The 19501-nt window shown below is 44.8% G+C and overlaps 1 protein-coding gene across 9 annotated transcripts in view; it reads left to right on the forward strand.

Annotated features, from left to right (window-relative positions):
* The window catches only part of DIDO1 (death inducer-obliterator 1), a 286952-nt gene that overhangs the window by 146375 nt on the left and 121076 nt on the right, over positions 1 to 19501 (forward strand). For all 9 annotated transcript variants that reach the window (XM_029613326.1, XM_029613323.1, XM_029613325.1 and 6 more), the window contains one exon: positions 13992 to 14301. In XM_029613326.1, coding sequence (XP_029469186.1) covers positions 13992 to 14301 — 310 coding nt within the window. The remainder of the gene's footprint in view (positions 1 to 13991; positions 14302 to 19501) is intronic.

The following is a 19501-nucleotide window of genomic DNA, read 5'->3' on the forward strand; positions in this document are numbered from 1 at the left end:
TCCTCCGGATGGCCTCTTGTCTTTGATCGCATGGCAGCAGCCATCCATGAGGTTCCGTTGACCAGTCTTAACATCCGCTACCTCCATTGGGGCCTATGGGCCCAGTGGAATCAACTCACTCAACCACTGTCATCTCCAGTGATACTGACACCATGTAACGGGATGATGGCTATACCCATGAGTTTTCAAGGAAGGAACTTTTCTTTTCTCGCTCCCATATCAAGTGGTGCTAGCTACAGATTCCTTGACCAAAAACTGGGGAGCGCACACAAGGCATCTGGACTCCTCAAGAGAGTCACTATCAAATCAATCTAATAGAGTTAAGAGTAATCAGATACACTGTATCAACCTTTGCCCATATTCAATATGAGCATCCGGATTTAAACAGACGACAGGTTGCGATGTTTTACGTGTGCAAGCAAGGAAGAATAGGATCATGGCCTCTGTATCAGGAAGCCCTATAGATCTGGAATTGGGTGTACAAAAATTGGGCTGTTGTAAGGCCACATATATGACTGGCATCTCCAACACACTGGCAGATAGACTTGGTATTTCAAGCACACAAGTGCATCAAGCAGTAGCTGCCAAACTTCAGCTTACGGATTCTACCATCCGTGCATCACAGCAGAACACAAAACGAAATCAACTTTTCTCAGTTCTGCCAAGCAATAAGACTAACTTGAGATGCTTTCCTCAATTGGGGTAAAGCCTCATGTACTCTTCTCCACCATTACCACTTACTGCCAGAATAGTGCAGAAAGTTCTTCAGGACTATACTCGTCTAATCCTAATTACCCCAGCATGGACTCGATAGATCTGGTATGCATATCTCATACAACTTGCCAGCAGTCCTCCCATTCACCTAGGATTGGATGCTGCATTGTTAACTCAAGAAGATGGGATATTGCACCGTCCCAGCCTTTCTACCCTCAACCTCACAGCTTGGATGTTTAATGGTCAGTGATTGCTGATCTCCACTTAACCTTTAGAGACTGTGGACCTAATAGTCTTGTCTAGAAAAGCTTCAACTAGAAGAAACTCAGCTCGAATATTTAGATAAAGATGGGTTTTGCAGCAGACCCACCACATAAGTGAAAATAATTAGTTTAGATATTTGGTTTGCCGCAGAGACCACTCATGCACAAACCACCTGCAGTTCAGCTTCGTCAGTGAACTCCACCCAGATCCCTCACTGTGAAAGGCAAAGAGAGTGTGCTTCTGGGCTCCCCATCCTAGGTGTGAGGGCTTGCGGCGGGTGGGAAAAGATAACTCATTAAGACTGCCAGATAGCAAAAGCTATCTGGCAGTCTTAATGAGAGCAAAAGCCAGCCTGAGCACACTTCCTGTGGTTCAGTTTTCCACATCAGGCTGCTCCCGAATCCGCTTCTGAGTCGTGAGCTTATGACCTACTTTACCTTGGAACTACGCAAGAACTTCAAGTCCAACAGGGTGGATTATTATTATAGGCGACCAAATAAATTGATAAATCTCACCCATAAACTCCATGAGATGCTCTACTGTACTTAGAAAGGTACAGAGAAGGGCAACCAAAATAATATAGGGGATGGAGCAATTCCCCTATAAGGAAAGACTAAAGAGGTTAGGTCACTTCAACTTGGAGAAGAGACGGCTGATGGGAAATATGCTAGAGGTCTATAAAATAAGTGGAGTGGAATGAGTAAACAATTGGCTGCTTACTCTCTCAAAGAATACAAAGATTAGGGGACACGCAATAAAGTTACTAGCCGATACCTTTAAAACTAAGAGAAAATATTTCTTTACTCAACGCATAATTAAGCTCTGGAATTCATTGCCAGAGGATGTGGTGAAAGCTATTAGTGTAGCTGTGTTTAAAAAAAAAAAAAAGTTTTGGACAAGTTCCTGGAGAAACTCTAAACCATTATAAAGGTGGAGTTACAGAAATCCACTGTTTATCGCTGGGATAAGCAACATGGAATCTATCTACTCCTTGGGAATCCTGCCAGGTACTTGTGACCTGGATTGGCCGCTGTTGGAAAGTGTTGGGTTTGATAGACGTTTGGTCTGACCCAGTTTGACAAGTTTTATGTTATGTTATAACTGTGTCTTCAAATGGAATAGGTAGCTCAAATTTTGCTCCATAACATCTTGAATCCATTTTCTTGTGACCCTAAGCAGCTGCTGAACTGTTTCATCTTTCTGACTCTGGCTTTGCCTCTTCTTAGGTGCGAGTGCACCTTAGCACTGTTGTGTCTTACCATACTGAAATGGATAGTAAACCAATCTCTCCCCATCTACTGATGTTTCGTTTCATGAAAGGTCTGTCATGTCAAGCCTCCAGTACAAAAGCCACGTGTTCCTTGGGTTCTTTACAAAAGCCACCTGTTCCTTGGGATCTTATTGTGATCCTTTCCCAACTAATGAAGCCTCTCTTTGAGCCATTGGAGTCAGCTTCTGTAAAGTACTTGATATGGAAGGTGGTGTTCCTTGTGTCAGTGACTTCAGCTAGGAGAGTCTATGAACTCCAAGCTCTTGTCCAATGTCCTCTATATACAATTACAAGCCGTAAAGCCCGTTAAAACGGGCTACATCCCTCTGTCTCTCACCTCCCCCTCATTCTCTCTCCCCTCACTCTTCACCACCCCCCTCCCCCACCCACTCCTCTCCACCCTCCCTCTCCTCTCACTCAGTCCCCCCCTCTCCCTCACTCCCTCCCACTCAGTCCCCCCTCTCCCTCCCCTCCCACTCACTCAGTCCCCCTCTCCCTCACTCAGTCCCCCTCTCCCTCCCACTCACTCAGTCCCCCTCTCTCTCCCTCCCTCCCTCCCTTCACCCACCTCCATTTCCTCCCGGCGCCGTAAGCGCGACTTCCCGCAACCCTCACCCGGCTCCATTAACTCCTCCCGCTCCTGCCGGCAGATCTCGGGGGGGGGGGTCACTCCCGCGCGCGCGGCAGTGACCCCCCCGAGATCTGCCGGCAGATCTGGGGAGGAGAAGTAGCGGCACCGCGCGCGCGCGCGGTGCCGCTACTTCTCCTCCCGCTCCTGCCGGCAGATCTCGGGGGGGGGGGCGCGGGAGTGACCCCCCCCCCCCCCGAGATCTGCCGGCAGATCTGGGGAGGAGAAGCAGCGGCACCGCGCGCGCGCTGCTTCTCTTCCCGCTCCTGCGGCCCCACCGCCATTTTTTTTTTCTGATCGACATCCTTGCCCGCACATGCGAAGTAGAGCTGTGCTCTACTGCGCATTTGCGGGCCGTCGGTCACAGGCCATTTATAAGGTAGATTCCACAATAAGGTGGTTCTCTGTACTCAACAGAAATTTCTCCTAAAGATGTTCTCAGTTTTCCATATCAATCTGTCATATTGCCTACCTTCTTTCGTAGGCCCTATCTTTATGAAGGTGAAAAAGCCTTTACATACTGTGGACTGAAAAAGAACCGTAGCATATTACAAGCAACGAGCTCTGCTGCATCATAAAACTTCCTTACTGTTTGTTTTATAGGACCTCAACAGACTAGGAGTAGCAGTCACAAGAGTACTTTGTCTGCTTGGCTAGCTGAGTGCATTCAACACTGCTGTACCTTGGCAGGACTGCAAGTTACAGACTATGTGAAGGCTCATCACATGAGAGCCATGGCTGCTTCTGTTGCTTAATTGTGAAAAGTACCTATTGAACATATCAATAACGCTGTAACTTGGTCTTCTCTTCACATCTTTACGTCCCACTACTGTCTTGATAACCTCTCAGAGACCTACAGTAAATTTGGACAAGCAGTTTTGGAAAATCTGGTTTTACTGTAGTCCATTCTACATGATGAGGGCCAGGTTGCTTACTAAGTAAATGCTCTGCTGCAGCCCTCAGCTTGAAACACCTCTGTTATGGCTAATTCAGCTTGCTTATTGTCATAAAAAAAGCAAGTTTACTTACTGTAAACGGTGTTTTGTGTAGATAGGATGAATTACCCATGGAATACCCATCTGCTTCCCTGGAGAGTTGACTGCACAGCTACACTAGGTCTGGTATAGACTGAGGAGACTCATGAGGTAATGTCTGCATGGGAACTCCCACATATTCTCAGTGGAGCCCAAAGCTGTACTAGCTTGGAGAGACTAGTCTGTTCAGTGCTACTAGATGATATCACCCACATGTAACAGCTAATTCACCCTGCTAGCTCTGGAAAGCACCGTATGATATGGTAAGCAAACTTGCTATCTCACGTCACCTCAGGATGCTTTCCTAATTGATGAGGGAACAATCCTTGTGCACTTTTTCCACTGATACCATTGATTGCCAGGGTAGTACAAAAGCTTCTGAGAGACTGTGCTTGCTTGATCCTCATAGCATCCTAGGCAGATGCGGTTTGCATATCCCGTACAATTCTGCAGCAGTCTTCAAAACATTTGGGGACAGACCTTACCTTGCTGACTCGAGACAAAGGGACATGTTGTGTCTCGGGTGGTGGACCCTTGATCCGACGCGGTACGTAAACGTCCTATCGTCGGAAGGCGAGGCCAACTCAGAGGATCACAAGAAGTAGAAGAGGGTAATCTGGATGCAGGCACCTCCTGTAGGTCGTGTGGTCCAGATAGCTGGCGCCTCCAGCAGGTCGTGTGATTCAAAGGCTGGCGCCTCCAGCAGGTCGTGTGATTCAAAGGCTGGCGCCTCCAGCAGGTCGATTCGGGTAGTCAAACACAGTCCAGGGATCAAGAACCAAAGGATACTCCGCAGCCAGTCCAGGGATCAAGAGCCAAAGGATACTCCGCAGCCAGTCCAGAATCAGTTACCAAGGATGAACAGCAGCCTGTCCGGGAATCAGGCACGGAGGGTCAATCACAGGAATGGAACTCAGGAACAAACCACAGGAGCCAAGAAGCCAAGGCAAGGTCTGAGGTGCAGACCTTGCCTTAAGTAGTCTCCAGCAGCTGGAGCCTACAGGAAGGAGCCAATCTGTTTCCTGTATGGCCCTTTAATTATCTTCAGCCGCACCGCGCGGCTCTAGGAAACCTCAGCAGGGGCGGAGCCAGAGGCACGCAGAGGGACGGCCGACGCCGCGGCCATGATGGTAGGGCAGCAAACTGAGCAGGGAAACCCGCCGACGCCGACCCCTCACAGTCGGTGAGCCAGCATGCCGCGCCGGTGAGTTGCTGGCCCTGGTTGCAGCTTGCCGCGGCCAGCGGTCCTAACAGGACACTATATCATCCAAACCTTCCATGCCTCAACCTGATGGCGTGGATGTTGAGCATTCAATAATCACAGATCTCGCTTTACCCAGAGACATCAAAGATGTAGCGGTTTTTGCTGGGAAAACCCTCAACTAGGAAAAACTGTCTTTAAATAGAAAAAATACTTCAGGTTGTCATTGCCTTGCTCTGCCTTTCTGACTTAGGCCTCACTTTGTGCAGTTAGAGTACATCTTAGCACCATCGTGGCTCTTCATGTTATTATGATAGGCTCATCTCTACTCATCTACTAGTATTGAGATTTATGAAAGGTTTGTGGCATGTGAAGCCTCTGGTGCAGAAGCCTCCAGTCTCTTGAAACCTGAACATTGTCCTTTCTCAATTAAAGTAACTGCCTTTTGAAGCTTTAGAAAAGCTTCTCTTAAGTTCTTGTCATGGAAAGTAGTTTCCTGGTGGCAGTGACTTCAACTAGAAGAGTTGGTGAACTCCAAGCTCTTGCTGATATCCACCATACAGCAATTCTTCCATTATAGGGTGGTGCGCCGCACGCACCCAAAAAGTTTCTTCTGAAGGTGGTCTCTGTGTTCCATGTCGATCAGTCCATCGCATTGCCTACTTTCTTTCTGTGACCACATGTATGTGACGATGAGAAGACTCTTCACACGTTAGATTGCAAAAAGAGCTCTGGCCTACTACAAGAAACAAACTCAGCCATATAGTCAAACTTTTTAGCTTTTTGTTTTATATGATCCCAAAAAACTTGGAGTAATGATAGTTAAATGTACATTGTCCAGCTGGATAGTGGAATGCATTCAATACTGCTACACGTCAGGAGGCTTAAAAATTGCAGTTGCTGTCAGTGTCAGCAAGTCAGTTATATCTCTCGAAGACATTGCAAAGCTGCAACATGGTCCTCTTCACACCTTTTTGTCCCACTGCTATCTGGACAACCTCTCAAAAATTAACAGTAAATTCAGACAGTTGTGTGTAGCCTGCTCTCTACGATGGAGTTCAGGTTATTTACTCGGTAAATACTCAGCTGCAATCCTCAGCTTAGGACTCCTCATATATCATGGCTAATTCAGCCTGCTTATCAATGGAAAAATAAAGTTTGTTTACTGTAAATTGGGTTTTCTGTAGACAGGGTGAATTAGCCATACTAAATACCCGCCTAGAGAGTAGACTACGTAGCTGATTTAAGCTCTGTTATCGTCTGAGGAGACTCGCGAGGCAATGCCTGCACAGCTGCTCCTGCACATACTGAATAGAGCTAAAAGCTCTACTAGCTAGGAGAGAAGAATCCGTTCAGTGCCAGTGGATAACGTCATCCACATGTCATGGCTAATTCATCCTACTATCTATGGAAAACACTGTTTACAGTAATCAAATTTGCTATCTTCTGCTCCTTCAATTCTCATTTTTGTTGCCTCACTGCTTCAGCAGCACTTTTCATATATGTAATCTATTAAACAGTGATATACAGCTTCAAGAAGGCCACTCCTAGTGGCCTCAAGGACTGTTTGTGGCTGCAAAATATCCATCATGATGGCGATATCTGTTAGAAAGTGCCTGAGACCGGCTCATGACTCAGCCAATTGTTGTGGTTGATTGGATGTCACCTAGATCCCAGAGGAAACCAGACTTGGAAGAAGGAAGAGTTTTAGAGGTTGGTAAAGAGTCTTGAAGCAGGGACTCCTTGGACTCTGTATTGAATTGAGAAAATATCCTTGGATAGGGCTTCCCCCACAGTAGTGCCAGGCTCCAGAGCCACAGTAGTTCAGGGGAAGAGCAAGAAACAGAAGCATCAAGTGCAGGAACTAGTGCACTCCTCAGCGCACCCAGTGCTGCTTTTCCCTCTATGCGTTGCTTGTCAGTGCCTTTGACACTTTTGAAGCCTGTTGTGCAGTCAATGCTGCTGAAGCATGCATTATCAGTGAACATGCCTTTGGTACAGAAGGTGAGGGATAAGAGGCCTGGAGAAGACTCCTTGCAGATGCCCTCGTTTGTGTTGGTGCTCCTGCATCCATCTCGCCTACTTTCCAGATCCCAGGCCTTCCAGGTGCCTTCTCTGTCATCTGCCCGGGATGCTCTTCAGGGGTCCCTCCTGCTGCATGTGGAAACACCGGATTCTGTCTGCTCCATTGTGCCTCTGGTCTCTATGCAAACTTCAGCACATACAGCCCAGGAGGGAGTTGCCTCCTGAAGTCCAGTACATGCTTCTGAAGAGGATGATCCTATTGCTAGTTTCAGAGGAGGATGTCTTTTCTCTGACTCTGGGCAAGAGGAACAACAGTCCATGGACCAAGTGACTGAATTGGTGAAGTACTCTTCAGCCTTTCTTGTTCAGGATGTCAGATTTGTTCCCTCAAAGGAGAGTCCCTGTCTCCTTCCTGCCTCAGGAGCTCCTATCAGAAGTTCTAGCTGTGGAGAATAGCCCACCTTAGTTGGGCATGCCATCCCTCTCTGCAGAGGAATCTAGCTGGCATCCAAGGATGAAGCATGAGGTACTGCCAACTGGAACAGGCCCTGGAAGTTGCGATGGAGAAGGTACAGAGAAGGGCAACCAAAATGATAAAGGGGATGGAACAGCTCCCCTATGAGGAAAGGCTGAAGAGGGAAGAGATGGCTGAGGGGTGATATGATAGAGGTCTTTAAAATCATGAGAGGTCTTGAACGAGTAGATGTGAATTGGTTATTTACACTTCCGGATATTAGAAGGACTAGGGGGCACTCCATGAAGTTAACAAGTAGCACATTTAAGACTAATAAGATAAATTCTTTTTCACTCAATGCACAATTAAGCTCTAGAATTTGTTGCCAGAGGATGTGGTTAGTGCAGTTATTGTAGCTGGGTTTGGATAAGTTATTGAAAGAGAAGTCCATTAACTGCTATTAATCAAGTTGACTTAGGGAATGGCCTCTGCTATTACTGGCATCAGAAGCATGGGATATTCTTGGTGTTTGGGTACTTGCCAGGTTCTTGTGGCCTGGTTTGGCCTCTGTTGGAAACAGGATGCTAGGCTTGATGGACCCTTGGTCTGACCCAGCATGTCAATTTCTTATGTTCTTATGTAGGTATTCCCCTCTGAGGCGAACAAAGTCTCTGCCCTGATCACCACCATCATTGTCATGGTCATATGTTAGTGTCCTTTCACCTCTTGGTTCTGGAGAAGGGTCTATGGGGAACCGCTCATACATCTTACCTGACTTGCAGGAGCATTCATCTCCTCCAGAAGAACTCTTATTCTTCAGATTGGTGGACAAGATGGGTAAGGCGATCAGAATAGACGTTCATAGGAACAAGGATCCCTGCACCGAGGTCTTTAGATTCTGGAGATGCCTTCTGAACTTGCATTGATCCTGGTCGTTCAAATCCTGTAGGTTTTACCAGTGACATTGTGGGATTATCCAGCCTCCTATCTCCCAATAGCCAGTAAATTGGACCTTAAATACAGAGTTCAACAGGCTCCTAGGTTTGGAGTAGTCCCACCAGCTGCATCTGACTGCTTTAAAATTAGCTAGAACTTTTTTGACACCTCCCTAGGCAAGGAACAGAGGTTGCTGGTCAGTTTTTTTTGGAAGAAAGTCTTCCAGATTTTGATGCTTAACACCTGCATTGCATCTCATCAGCTGTATGTGGTAAAATACTTACACAGTTGCATCGACAAGCAGAAGCCTCTGGTAGAATTGCTAGACATGAAGCCAGCAGGCTATCATCAGGCTCTAGATGTGGAAGAGTGCGAGTGTCACTTTATCTCCCGTAAGTGATCCTCTTCAGCAGCCATCTAAGCATACTGGATGATCTGGTTAAGAGCCAATAGCCTGCACAAGGATGTTCATGAGAAATTGGCTGGCATCCATTGTTCTGGGGCAATCTCTTTGGGGATAAGATTAGTTCGTTGTTGAGTAATCTTGAAAGTACTTTGCCTCATGTGCAAGTCTTTTTCCAGAGGTAAACCTGATTATTTGGCTAATCTTTTACTCCCATATAAGCCAACAAGAGTTTTGAAATCTCCTCAAATAATTTAGGATTCCTTTGCCACAAGAAGTCAAATTAGAAGACTCCAGATAGTGGAAAATTCTCTATCGAGCTTTCTTTGTATGAAATTCTCTACCATTGGACTTTCATATGGCAAGTAATTTTCTGCAGTTTCGGAAGTTAGTGAAATCCTGGTGGTTTTCTCTAGTTTTTGAATGACCGATAGTTTGATTATATTTAGCTTTAGTATTTAAGTTTTTAAAATGTTTTTATTGTATTTTTGTTTTGTATAATTTTTATTGTAAACTGTTTTGAAATTCATTAAAAATTGGTATGCCAAAATATTACCATTACCAGGGAAACTGTGACCCAGATTAAGGAGCAGTACACAGCCATTCAGTCTTTGTTGACAGGAGCAGAACAGCCTTTTTCCTCTAGAAGTCCTTACTTCGCTTTGAAGTGCTGCTTCTTCCAGAGACTCCCTTTCTTACAGTTTCACTGGTATCCTCCTCCACCTGTGCTACCAGTTTGTGTGGGGGGGTTTCACCTGTTCCTCAGAGTGGTGGAAGATCACTAAGGACTGTTGGATCCTTAGAATTGTGGAATCTGGTTACTGTTTGTGCTTCTCCTGTCCCCCTGCACTGCATCAATGTTTTGCCTTCAATCCGGATCAGTCTCACTCAACCTAACTTCATTTTGAGGTGGCGTTGCTTCTCTGCCAGTGGATGATAGAACCTGTCCTTCCCAAATACTATGGCAAGCGGTTCTGTTCCCACTATTTCCTTATCCTCCAAGAAGTCAGGGAGATTGAGACTTATCCTAAAGAGCCTATTACAGGAGAAGTTCAAAAGGAATGCCCTCCACACCATTCTATCCTTTATCCAAGTGGGAAATTGGCCGTGTATCCAGGATTTGAAAGATACATATGTTCATATACCTATCCATCTGTCTCATTGGAAATACCTCAGATTCTTGGTGGATTCTTCTCTCTACCAAATACAAGGTTCTTCCCTTTGTGCTCTTGGCGGTCCCAAGGGTGTTCATGAAATGCCTAGCAGTAATGATGGTACACCCTTGTTATATGGGAATTTGTGTCTTCCTTATTTGGACAACTGGCTGGTTATGGGACTTTCTCCAGCACAGAGGAATTGGATGACCTGCAGAAGATGATCCAGATCCTTCAGTCACTAGTTTTCAGTTTTGTAATTGAGTTCAGATTGCTGTATACCAGATGCATTAATAACGTCCAAGATAATAGTATTCATTAAGGATCAGCTTGGAGAAACAAAATAGCTTTCACGACCTAAATTTAAGATAATTACATCTCTCATGTATTTCTACAAGCAAACAGTTATAGAATTGAGACCCTACAACAAATGCCCCCTCCCCCCCCAATTTATAGTTTCATATTCTTATTGTTCCAGTTTGGCTCAGATCAGTATAATTCTTTTACCTAATCAGGTTGTCAATCCATCCACTGATCCTTCTGAGATCCCATCCAGCTCTTCTAACTCAAAAGGAGAATCATCTGTGTCATCCAAACCATCCTCCCTCTTGACAGCATGGTTGTTGAGCACTCAATCGTTTCCTTATTGTCACTATCTAAGGAGGTTGAGGACATTGTGATTTTGGCCAGGAAGCCATCTTCCAGAAGAGCATACAGTTTTAAATGGAAGTAGTTCTCATCTTGGTATCAAGCAGGCTTCCTGAACCTGTTCGCCTGTACTACAAAAGATCTGCTTCAGTACTTGTTCTCTCTCTCCTGGCCTCAATATATTGTCTTTAAAGTGCATGTCAGTGCTATTGCTGCTTACCATCCCCAAGAGAATGAAAAACCAATCTGCATCCATCCCCTGGTATCAAGGTGCATGAAGGGCTGCGGCATACGAGACTTTCAGTTGTAAAGCCGCTAGTGCCTTGGGATCATAATGTTGTATTGGTGCAACTGATGAGGCCTTCCTTCGAGCTGTTAAGTGGTTTTCTTGAAGTTTCTTACATGGCAAGTGGTATTCCTAGTTGCCATCACTTCAGCTGGAAGAATAAATGAGCTACAAGTATTACCTTCCTATTCTCTGTACCTACAGTTTTATCAACAACAGGGTGGTGCTCCACACTCATCCTAAGTTTCTGCCTAATCAAGTCATAGTTTTGCCCACATTCTTTCCAAGACTTCATGCACATAAAGGGGAGAAGGCTCGTCATTTGCTAGACTGTAACAGGCTTCTCAACATTACGTCTTGCGATTCCAACAAGGCTGGATGTCCAAACATGTTGTCTAATTGCCTAGCGGACTGTATCGGTCATTGTTATCCTCTGGCTAATCTTCAGAGAACAGATTCTGTCAAAGCTCATTTAGTAAGAGCCATGGCTAACTCATTGACTCGCTTAAGAGCCGTCTCAATTGAAGATATATACAAAGCTGCAACTTTGCTGTCATAAGAACATAAGAAATTGCCATGCTGGGTCAGACCAAGGGTCCATCAAGCCCAGCATCCTGTTTCCAACAGAGGCCAAAACCAGGCCACAAGAACCTGGCAATTACCCAAACACTAAGAAGATCCCATGCTACTGATGCAATTAATAGCAGTGGCTATTCCCTAAGTAAAATTGATTAATAGCCATTAATGGACTTCTCCTCCAAGAACTTATCCAAACCTTTTTTGAACCCAGTTACACTAACTGCACTAACCACATCCTCTGGCAACAAATTCCAGAGCTTTATTGTGCGTTGAGTGAAATAATTTTCTCCGATTAGTCTTAAATGTGCTATTTGCTAACTTCATGGAATGCCCCCTAGTCCTTCTATTATTCAAAAGTGAAAATAACCGAGTCACATCTACTCGTTCAAGACCTCTCATGATCTTAAAGACCTCTATCATATCCCCCCTCAGCCGTCTCTTCTCCAAGCTGAACAGCCCTAACCTCTTCAGCCTTTCCTCATAGGGAAGCTGTTCCATCCCCTTTATCATTTTTGTTGCCCTTCTCTGTACCTTCTCCATCGCAACTATATCTTTTTTGAGATGCGGCGACCAGAATTGTACACAGTATTCAAGGTGTGGTCTCACCATGGAGCAATATAGAGGCATTATGACATTTTCTGTTCTATTAACCATTCCCTTCCTAATAATTCCTAACATTCTGTTTGCTTTTTTGACTGCTGCAGCACACTGAGGTGATGATTTTAAAGTATTATCCACTATGATGCCTAGATCTTTTTCCTGGGTGGTAGCTCCTAATATGGAACCTAACATCGTGTAACTACAGCAACGGTTATTTTTCCCTATATGCAACACCTTGCACTTGTCCACATTAAATTTCATCTGCCATTTGGATGCCCAATCTTCAAGTCTTGCAAGGTCCTCCTGCAATGTATCACAGCCTGCTTGTGATTTAATTACTCTGAATAATTTTTTATCATCTGCAAATTTGATAACCTCACCGTATTCCTTTCCAGATCATTTATATATATATATTGAAAAGCACCGGTCCAAGTACAGATCCCTGAGGCACTCCACTATTTACCCTTTTCCACTGAGAAAATTGACCATTTAATCCTATTCCCTGTTTCCTGTCTTTTAACCAGCTTGTAATCCACGAAAGGACATCGCCTCCTATCCCATGACTTTTTAGTTTTCTTAGAAGCCTCTCATGAGGGACTTTGTCAAACGCCTTCTTAAAAATCCAAATACACTACATCTACCGGTTCACCTTTATCCACATGTTTATTAACCCCTTCAAGAAAATGAAGCAGATTTGTTAGGCAAGACTTCCCTTGGGTAAATCCATGTTGACTATGTTCCATTAAATCATGTCTTTCTATATGCTTTACAATTTTGTTCTTGAGAATAGTTTCCACTATTTTTCCTGGCACTGAAGTCAGGCTCGCTGGTCTATAGTTACCCGGATCTCCCCTGGAGCCTTTTTTAAATATTGGGGTTACATTGGCCACCCTCCAGTCTTCAGGTACAATGGATGATTTTAATGATAGGTTACAAATTTTAACTAATAGATCAGAAATTTCATTTTTGAGTTCCTTCAGAACCCTAGGATGCATACCATCCGGTCCAGGTGATTTGCTACTCTTTAGTTTGTCAATCTGGCCTACTACATCTTCCAGGTTCACAGTGATTTCGTTCAGTTCGTCTGACTCATCACCCCTGAAAACCATCTCCGGAACTGGTATCTCCCCAACATCCTCATTAGTAAACACGGAGGCAAAGAATTAATTTAGTCAGTTCACACCTTCTTGTCCCATTACTGTTTGGACAATCTCTTAAGAAGCAGTTTTGCACAGCGTGTTCACCTAATAGTCCACTTTGTATGGGGAGGGGGTGGGGGTCCGGGTTGCTTATTCAGTAAATGCTCTGCCATGCAACCCTCAGCTTGGGACTCCCCCATGTCATGGCTAATTCAGCTCTGCTTGTCGACGGAGAAAGCAAGTTTGCTTACTATAAACAGGGTTCCCCATAGCAGGATGAATTAACCATGGCTAATACCCGCTCATCTCCCTGCAGAGTCGACTGCTTAGCTAAAGCTAAGCTATACAATTGACAGAGAATCATGAAACACCGCATGTGTGGGAACTCTTGCACATGATCAGTAGTAAAACTTTACTGAGCTAGAGAGCTGGGTTTGTTTGGCACAAGCAGATGACATCAACCACACATGTTATGTCTAAATTATCCTGCTTTCTATGGTGAACCCTGTTTACAGTAAGCAAACTCGCTTTTCACAATTACGAGCTCATGCTACAGTCTCATTCTCTTTTTTTTTTTTTTTTTTTTTTTTTTTTTTTAGCTTTTGCATTTTGTCAGCAGCTGACCATCATTTGACCTTGGTTGTTTTGATTTGCAGATTCATGATTTGCTGTGACCGGTGTGAAGAGTGGTTCCATGGGGACTGTGTGGGGATTTCCGAGGCTCGTGGGCAACTCCTGGAAAAGGATGGTGAGGATTACATTTGTCCAAATTGCACCATTTTGCAGGTGCAGGATGATGTGGTTTCAGAAACGGGGCAACAGTCTGCAACGCTTGGGCAAACTGGCACAGAGCTCATGAGCATGGGAACCATTGAACAGAAGTCCATTGAGGACCAAGGTATAAAAGGCAGGATTGAGAAGGCTGCAAATCCTAGTGGGAAGAAGAAACTCAAGATTTTCCAACCTGTGAGTATTTTGGACACTAATTTTAGGTGTTTTCTCAGAGTGCTGTCATGTTTACTTAAGAAAGAAAAATTACTTACAATTAAAATAAAACCTAACATTACAAATAAAATGCCAGAGCTGCTGTAAACAATGCAACTTCAGCCTCAGCTTGCTAACTCTAGTGGAAATAACATTTCTGCTGCTTTTTCTAAATCAGATATTTAGGTTCCAGTCTAATATGAGGAGGTTATTGTTAAAGCTATATAAATTTCACATTTTTTTTACTGATACAAGTTATCAGCTAAAATTTTAACTATTCCTTTTCCTACTAGACCAGCCCAGATGCATTGGTTTTCACTGTATATTAGCAAATGGAGACAGAAGAGACACCTTTTTCTGTGACATTATCACCAATATATAGGATGGTGCAGTGCAGGCAAAAGCCAGTTATACACATCCAGTCAGGCCAATCCAGACAATCGGGTTATGCTCACCAACCAGCAGATGGAGACAGAGATTAACGCTCACTGATGTCACTTCTTATAAGAATCTGTGCTGACTCGAGCCTGCCAGTATTCTCTGTCTTCAGCAGATGGTAGGCAAGCATCCTGTACTGTGAACTTCAGCCTGGTAGACTAGATTGGAAAATACTTGGAGGGTCGCCAAAGATGAAAGTTTTCACTCCCTCCCTGTTAACATCCCTCAGTTGAACAGGGTCCTTAGGAGGCTTCTTGTTGTAGAATAAGGAGAGCTTGGTTCCAGAGGAGAAAGCATATAGGGTTCCATCCCTCATTGAGTGGGTTCAGGACCAGGGGACTTCCAGGAGGGGCAAGGGCGGATTCCTTCTATTCCCTCTCTTCTCTGTCTCTCACTCTCTTAAGGTATTTGCCCCATTCTCTTTCTTATTTGGGCTGCTACTGCTTTGATTTCAGCAGGTCTAGCAGCAGCTGCAAAAACCTGCATTGAGAGGGGTTTGCTGCGTTAGCGAGTTTTCCACTGCAGGGATGCTGGGTGCTCTTTCAGGCATTCTCCTGCAGGTAAGTCACTGTTTTTGGAATGGTGTTTGCATGGTGCTACATTTTCCCTTGGGAAATGAGCATGGCCAGCAATGACTGCTGAATGTGGGCGAAAGCTTGGTTTTTGCACAGCCTGCAACTCAGGAAAGTATAGGCCAGCAGCAGTGTAAAACTGCCACTAATGTTTGGCCACTTGGAGCCATGATCTCCTGCCTCCAGGTAGTGGGTCCAGGGCCAGAATCAAGGTGTGCCCCAGAACTCAGATGAAGGCCCAGTGGTCATTTTGCAGCTGTGGGTCAGTGAGGGGGGGGACTCGCGCCTCCTCCCTTTAGCCTGGAGCAGTGGATTGGGTCTGCAGTAGGAGTTCTTGGGCCACCTCCTGCCCTGACATTTGAGGTCTCTTCTAAAGAATTCTTCAAAGGTCTGCAAGCCTCATGAATGCAACAGGGTGCTTCTATATGTTCCCAACCCTTCTGAAGCCCTCTGGTTCTTCCGTGTTGTAGGGCAGGAAAAAGCTATAGCTAGAACTAGGGAGGATTGGAAGTTATCAGAGAGGAGGGTTCTCCTTTGGGAGGGTTCATTGGATGGGTTCAGGGGTTCCAGGGGGAAGGGGATGGGGGGAAGAGGAGATGCTGTGCCTTTTTTTTTTTTTTTAAGGGAGTAGCTGTCCTGATAACTCAGTTCCTGCATAAGTTAAACATTAGTGAGAATAAGAAAAAGGAATGATCTGTGTCTAAGGAGGACCTGATAATCAGCATCCAGAAGTCATCCAGGTTTTTTTCCCTGCATCAGGCAGTGAATGATTTGATTGATTTGGAGTGGGTGGCTCCTGAAGTGAATTTTTAAAGGTGGTTGGTTGCTGACTAAGCTCTATCCTTTGGATCCTCAGGAGCATGAGAAACTTTGCATTCCCAGGCTGGGACATTTTGGTCTGCTCAGTCACTAAGAAGACTGCTCTTCCAGATGAGGGTAGAGCTGCTCTTAAGGATGCTCAAGAGAAAAAGATAGAATTTGTACTTAAACAGGCTTTTGAGGCTATTAGCATGGTTCTCCAGATCTCCAGTTGCTGCAGGGGTTTCTCTCTCACCTGGGAGATTCAGGAAGATTCTGATGAGGACTTCTTCCAATTGGTGCCAGGATTGCGTACTTGACTAATGTCTGTTTTGATTTGATATGCCCCTTGGCAAGGGGAGTAGCTTCTATTATTGCTGCCTGAAGGCTCCTTTTGGATGTGCAACTGGTCAGTGGACTTCATCTCTAAGACTAATCTAATAAAACTCTCTTTTAAAAGCAGACTTTTTTGTTTGGAGAGGAGCTGGCAAAGATGGCCAAGGCCTGAGGAGACTCTAAGGTGCCTTGGCTTCTGGAGGATAGAGCTAATATTCCATCTTGGAATTTTTCTTCCTGTAGGCGATTCAGGGATCCCAGGATGTTCAGGCAAATGCGGACCTTGGTGGTTCAGTGATCCAGGTCCTATTCCTGGTACCAGACCTTTTATCCCAATAAGGGAAATAAAGACAGGGAGTCCAGTTCTGGAGCATCTAGAGCCTCACAATGAGTGTTTGGGGACCCTATCGCCGGTTCTGGAGATAGGCAGGTTACTTGTTTTGGTTGTACCAGAGGTGGGCCTAAATCATGTCAGATCAATGGGCTGGAAATTGTATGGGATGGCTAAATCCTAGAATTCTCTCATCCAGTTTCAAATGCTTTTATTGTTTCCCCTTGTCACTCACCTGCAAAAATAAGGAGGCAGTACAGTTAACTCTAAGAAGACTCCTCACTTCTGAAGAACCAGGAAGGCTTAGACTACTACTCGGTTTACTTTGTGGTCCTGAAGAAAGAGGGATCTTTCCATCCCATTTTTTGTCTGAAGCAGGTCAATAAATTCTTGAAGACTTGTTTCAGGATGGAAACCTTTAAAATTTGTCATCACGGCGCTACAGAAGGGAGAGTTTGACCTCTTTGGATTTAATGGAGATTTATCTTCATATTCCGATAATGCAGATCATTGGCACTTCCTTCAATTTAGGGTTCTCTGCCATTACTATCATTTTCAAGCCTTGTGCTTTGGGTTGGCGACAGCCCCAGGACTCTTTTCAAGGTAGTGATAGTTGTCATAGCACTGTTGCGCGGGGGCATTGTGATGCATCCTTATCTGAACGATTGGCTGATAAATGATGTCACTTCAGGAAAGTGTAACTGCAACCCAGAGAGGGGTCTGGTTTTTGCAGGAGCTGGGGTAGATAGTTTCCCCAAGAGCAATCTGACACTGTCGTTGATGCTGAAGTATTTAGGCATCCGATTCGATACCAGAATAGGGCATTTGAAAATGGTGGCGCTGAGGATTCAGAAGTTGTGTTTCCAGATTTGAATATTATTGTCTGCCAGGGAGCTAATGGTGTGGTCCTGTTTGCAACTTCCCAGTTTCGTAGTGTTGGATCTAGTCCTATGAGTAAGAGCTCACATGTATCTTCTTCAGAGGGCCTTGCTCTCCAGATGGACCCCCTCAGTCCCAAGAATCTTCCAGGTTCCCCCCAGTCAGAGCTAGTCTGTGATGATAGTTGGACTGCAGCTGTTTAAAATGGGGACTGGACCTGGAGGCTCCAGTCTGGGTGAAGCTGACATCAGATGCCAGTCTTGCAGGTTGAGGGGTGGAGGTGGTGCACTGTCTTGATTGTTATGTGCAGGGATTATGGTCTCCAGAAGTGAGTTGATTATCAATAGACTGGAGGCGAGAGTGATTTGGCTGGCTTTTTGAGAATTCGTGCTGCAGTTGAAGGGTCGTTCGAATGATGTCTGACATCGCCACAGCAGTAGCATACTTAAATTGGGATGGTACCAGAAGTTTGCAGGTGTCAATGGAGGTAGATGAGATTCTTTTTGAGTGGAGGAGAATTTGTCAGCCCTGTCAGCATCCTATGTAACTGGAGTGGAGAATGTCCAAGCGAATTTTTTCAGTGAACATATGAGAGATCTGGGAGAATGGTCCCTGTCTCAGGAAGCCTTCGACCATATTGCCAAATAGGGGACACCAGTGCTGGATTTGATGACGTCCAGCTGGAATGCAAAGGTTTGCAGGTTTTACGGTTGAAAAAGAGATTATCGGTCTTCCGGGATTGATGTCCTGGTATAGGATTGGCCGACGGAGGGAATACTATGTTTTTCCTCCTTGACCCATGATAGGTATGATTCTTCAAAGGGTTTCCAGACATTGGGGCCTGGTAAAAAGTCATGATGTTAAGCATTTTATATTGGTAATTCTATCTTGTATAACTGTTATTTGCACTTAGCTAGTTATCCAATTAAGCTGTTATACTGTATCAGGTCATCATTATAAGGCTAGCCTTAGACTTCTTGTTATATGTAAACCGATGTGATATGGCAAATCGAATGTCGGTATAGAAAAATAAATAAATAGTATTGGTGGCTCTGGATTGGCCTTATTGTTCTTGGGATGCAGATCTTATGCATCTCTCAGTACCCAAGGAGTTGCCTTCGCAGCATCTGATTTTGCACAAAGACCTGGATCAGTTTTGTCTTATGGCTTGGTACTTGAAAGGGCATGGCTAATGAAGAAGGGCTATTCTCCAGTAGTAGTGACTATCTTGAAAGCTAGAAAAGTTTCTATTTCCTTAGCTTATGTGCGAGTTTGGAGATTCTTTGAATATTAAGCTCAGAGTATCAGTGCATGCTTCAGAGTGTCGGTCTCTCAGGTGCTAGACCTTTTACAGGCAGGTCTGGCTAAAGATCTGGCATTCAATGCTTCAAAGGTGCAAGTTGTAGTCTCTCATACTATAGGGGAAGAGTGCAGGATATAGACCTTCGTTGTCACATCTAGATGTCTCATTTTTTGAGAAGCACAAAGCATATTAGACAACCTTTGTGGATTCTGGTTCCATTGTGGGATCTTAATTTGGTTTTATCCTTTTTGGCAGAAGTGCAATTTGTGCCTCTCAGTTCTATCACTTTTGAGTACTAACGTTGAAGACAGTATTTGTGGTGGCTATCTGCTTTACAAGAAAGAGTTGCAAGCTCTTTCTTGTAGGGAACTGTTACTGCTGATTTCTGAGGCCAAGGTCTTGATTCTGTGTGGCTCCTTCCTTTCTTTTGAAGGTGGTTTTGGGCTTACACTTCAACCAGTTGATCTCTTTGCCTTCTTTTAGCAGTCACCAAGATAGTGAGGAGTATGTCCTCCCTCACATTCT

The sequence above is a fragment of the Rhinatrema bivittatum genome, chromosome 8 (assembly GCF_901001135.1).
Source record: "Rhinatrema bivittatum chromosome 8, aRhiBiv1.1, whole genome shotgun sequence".
Classification (NCBI taxonomy): Eukaryota; Metazoa; Chordata; class Amphibia; order Gymnophiona; family Rhinatrematidae; genus Rhinatrema; species Rhinatrema bivittatum.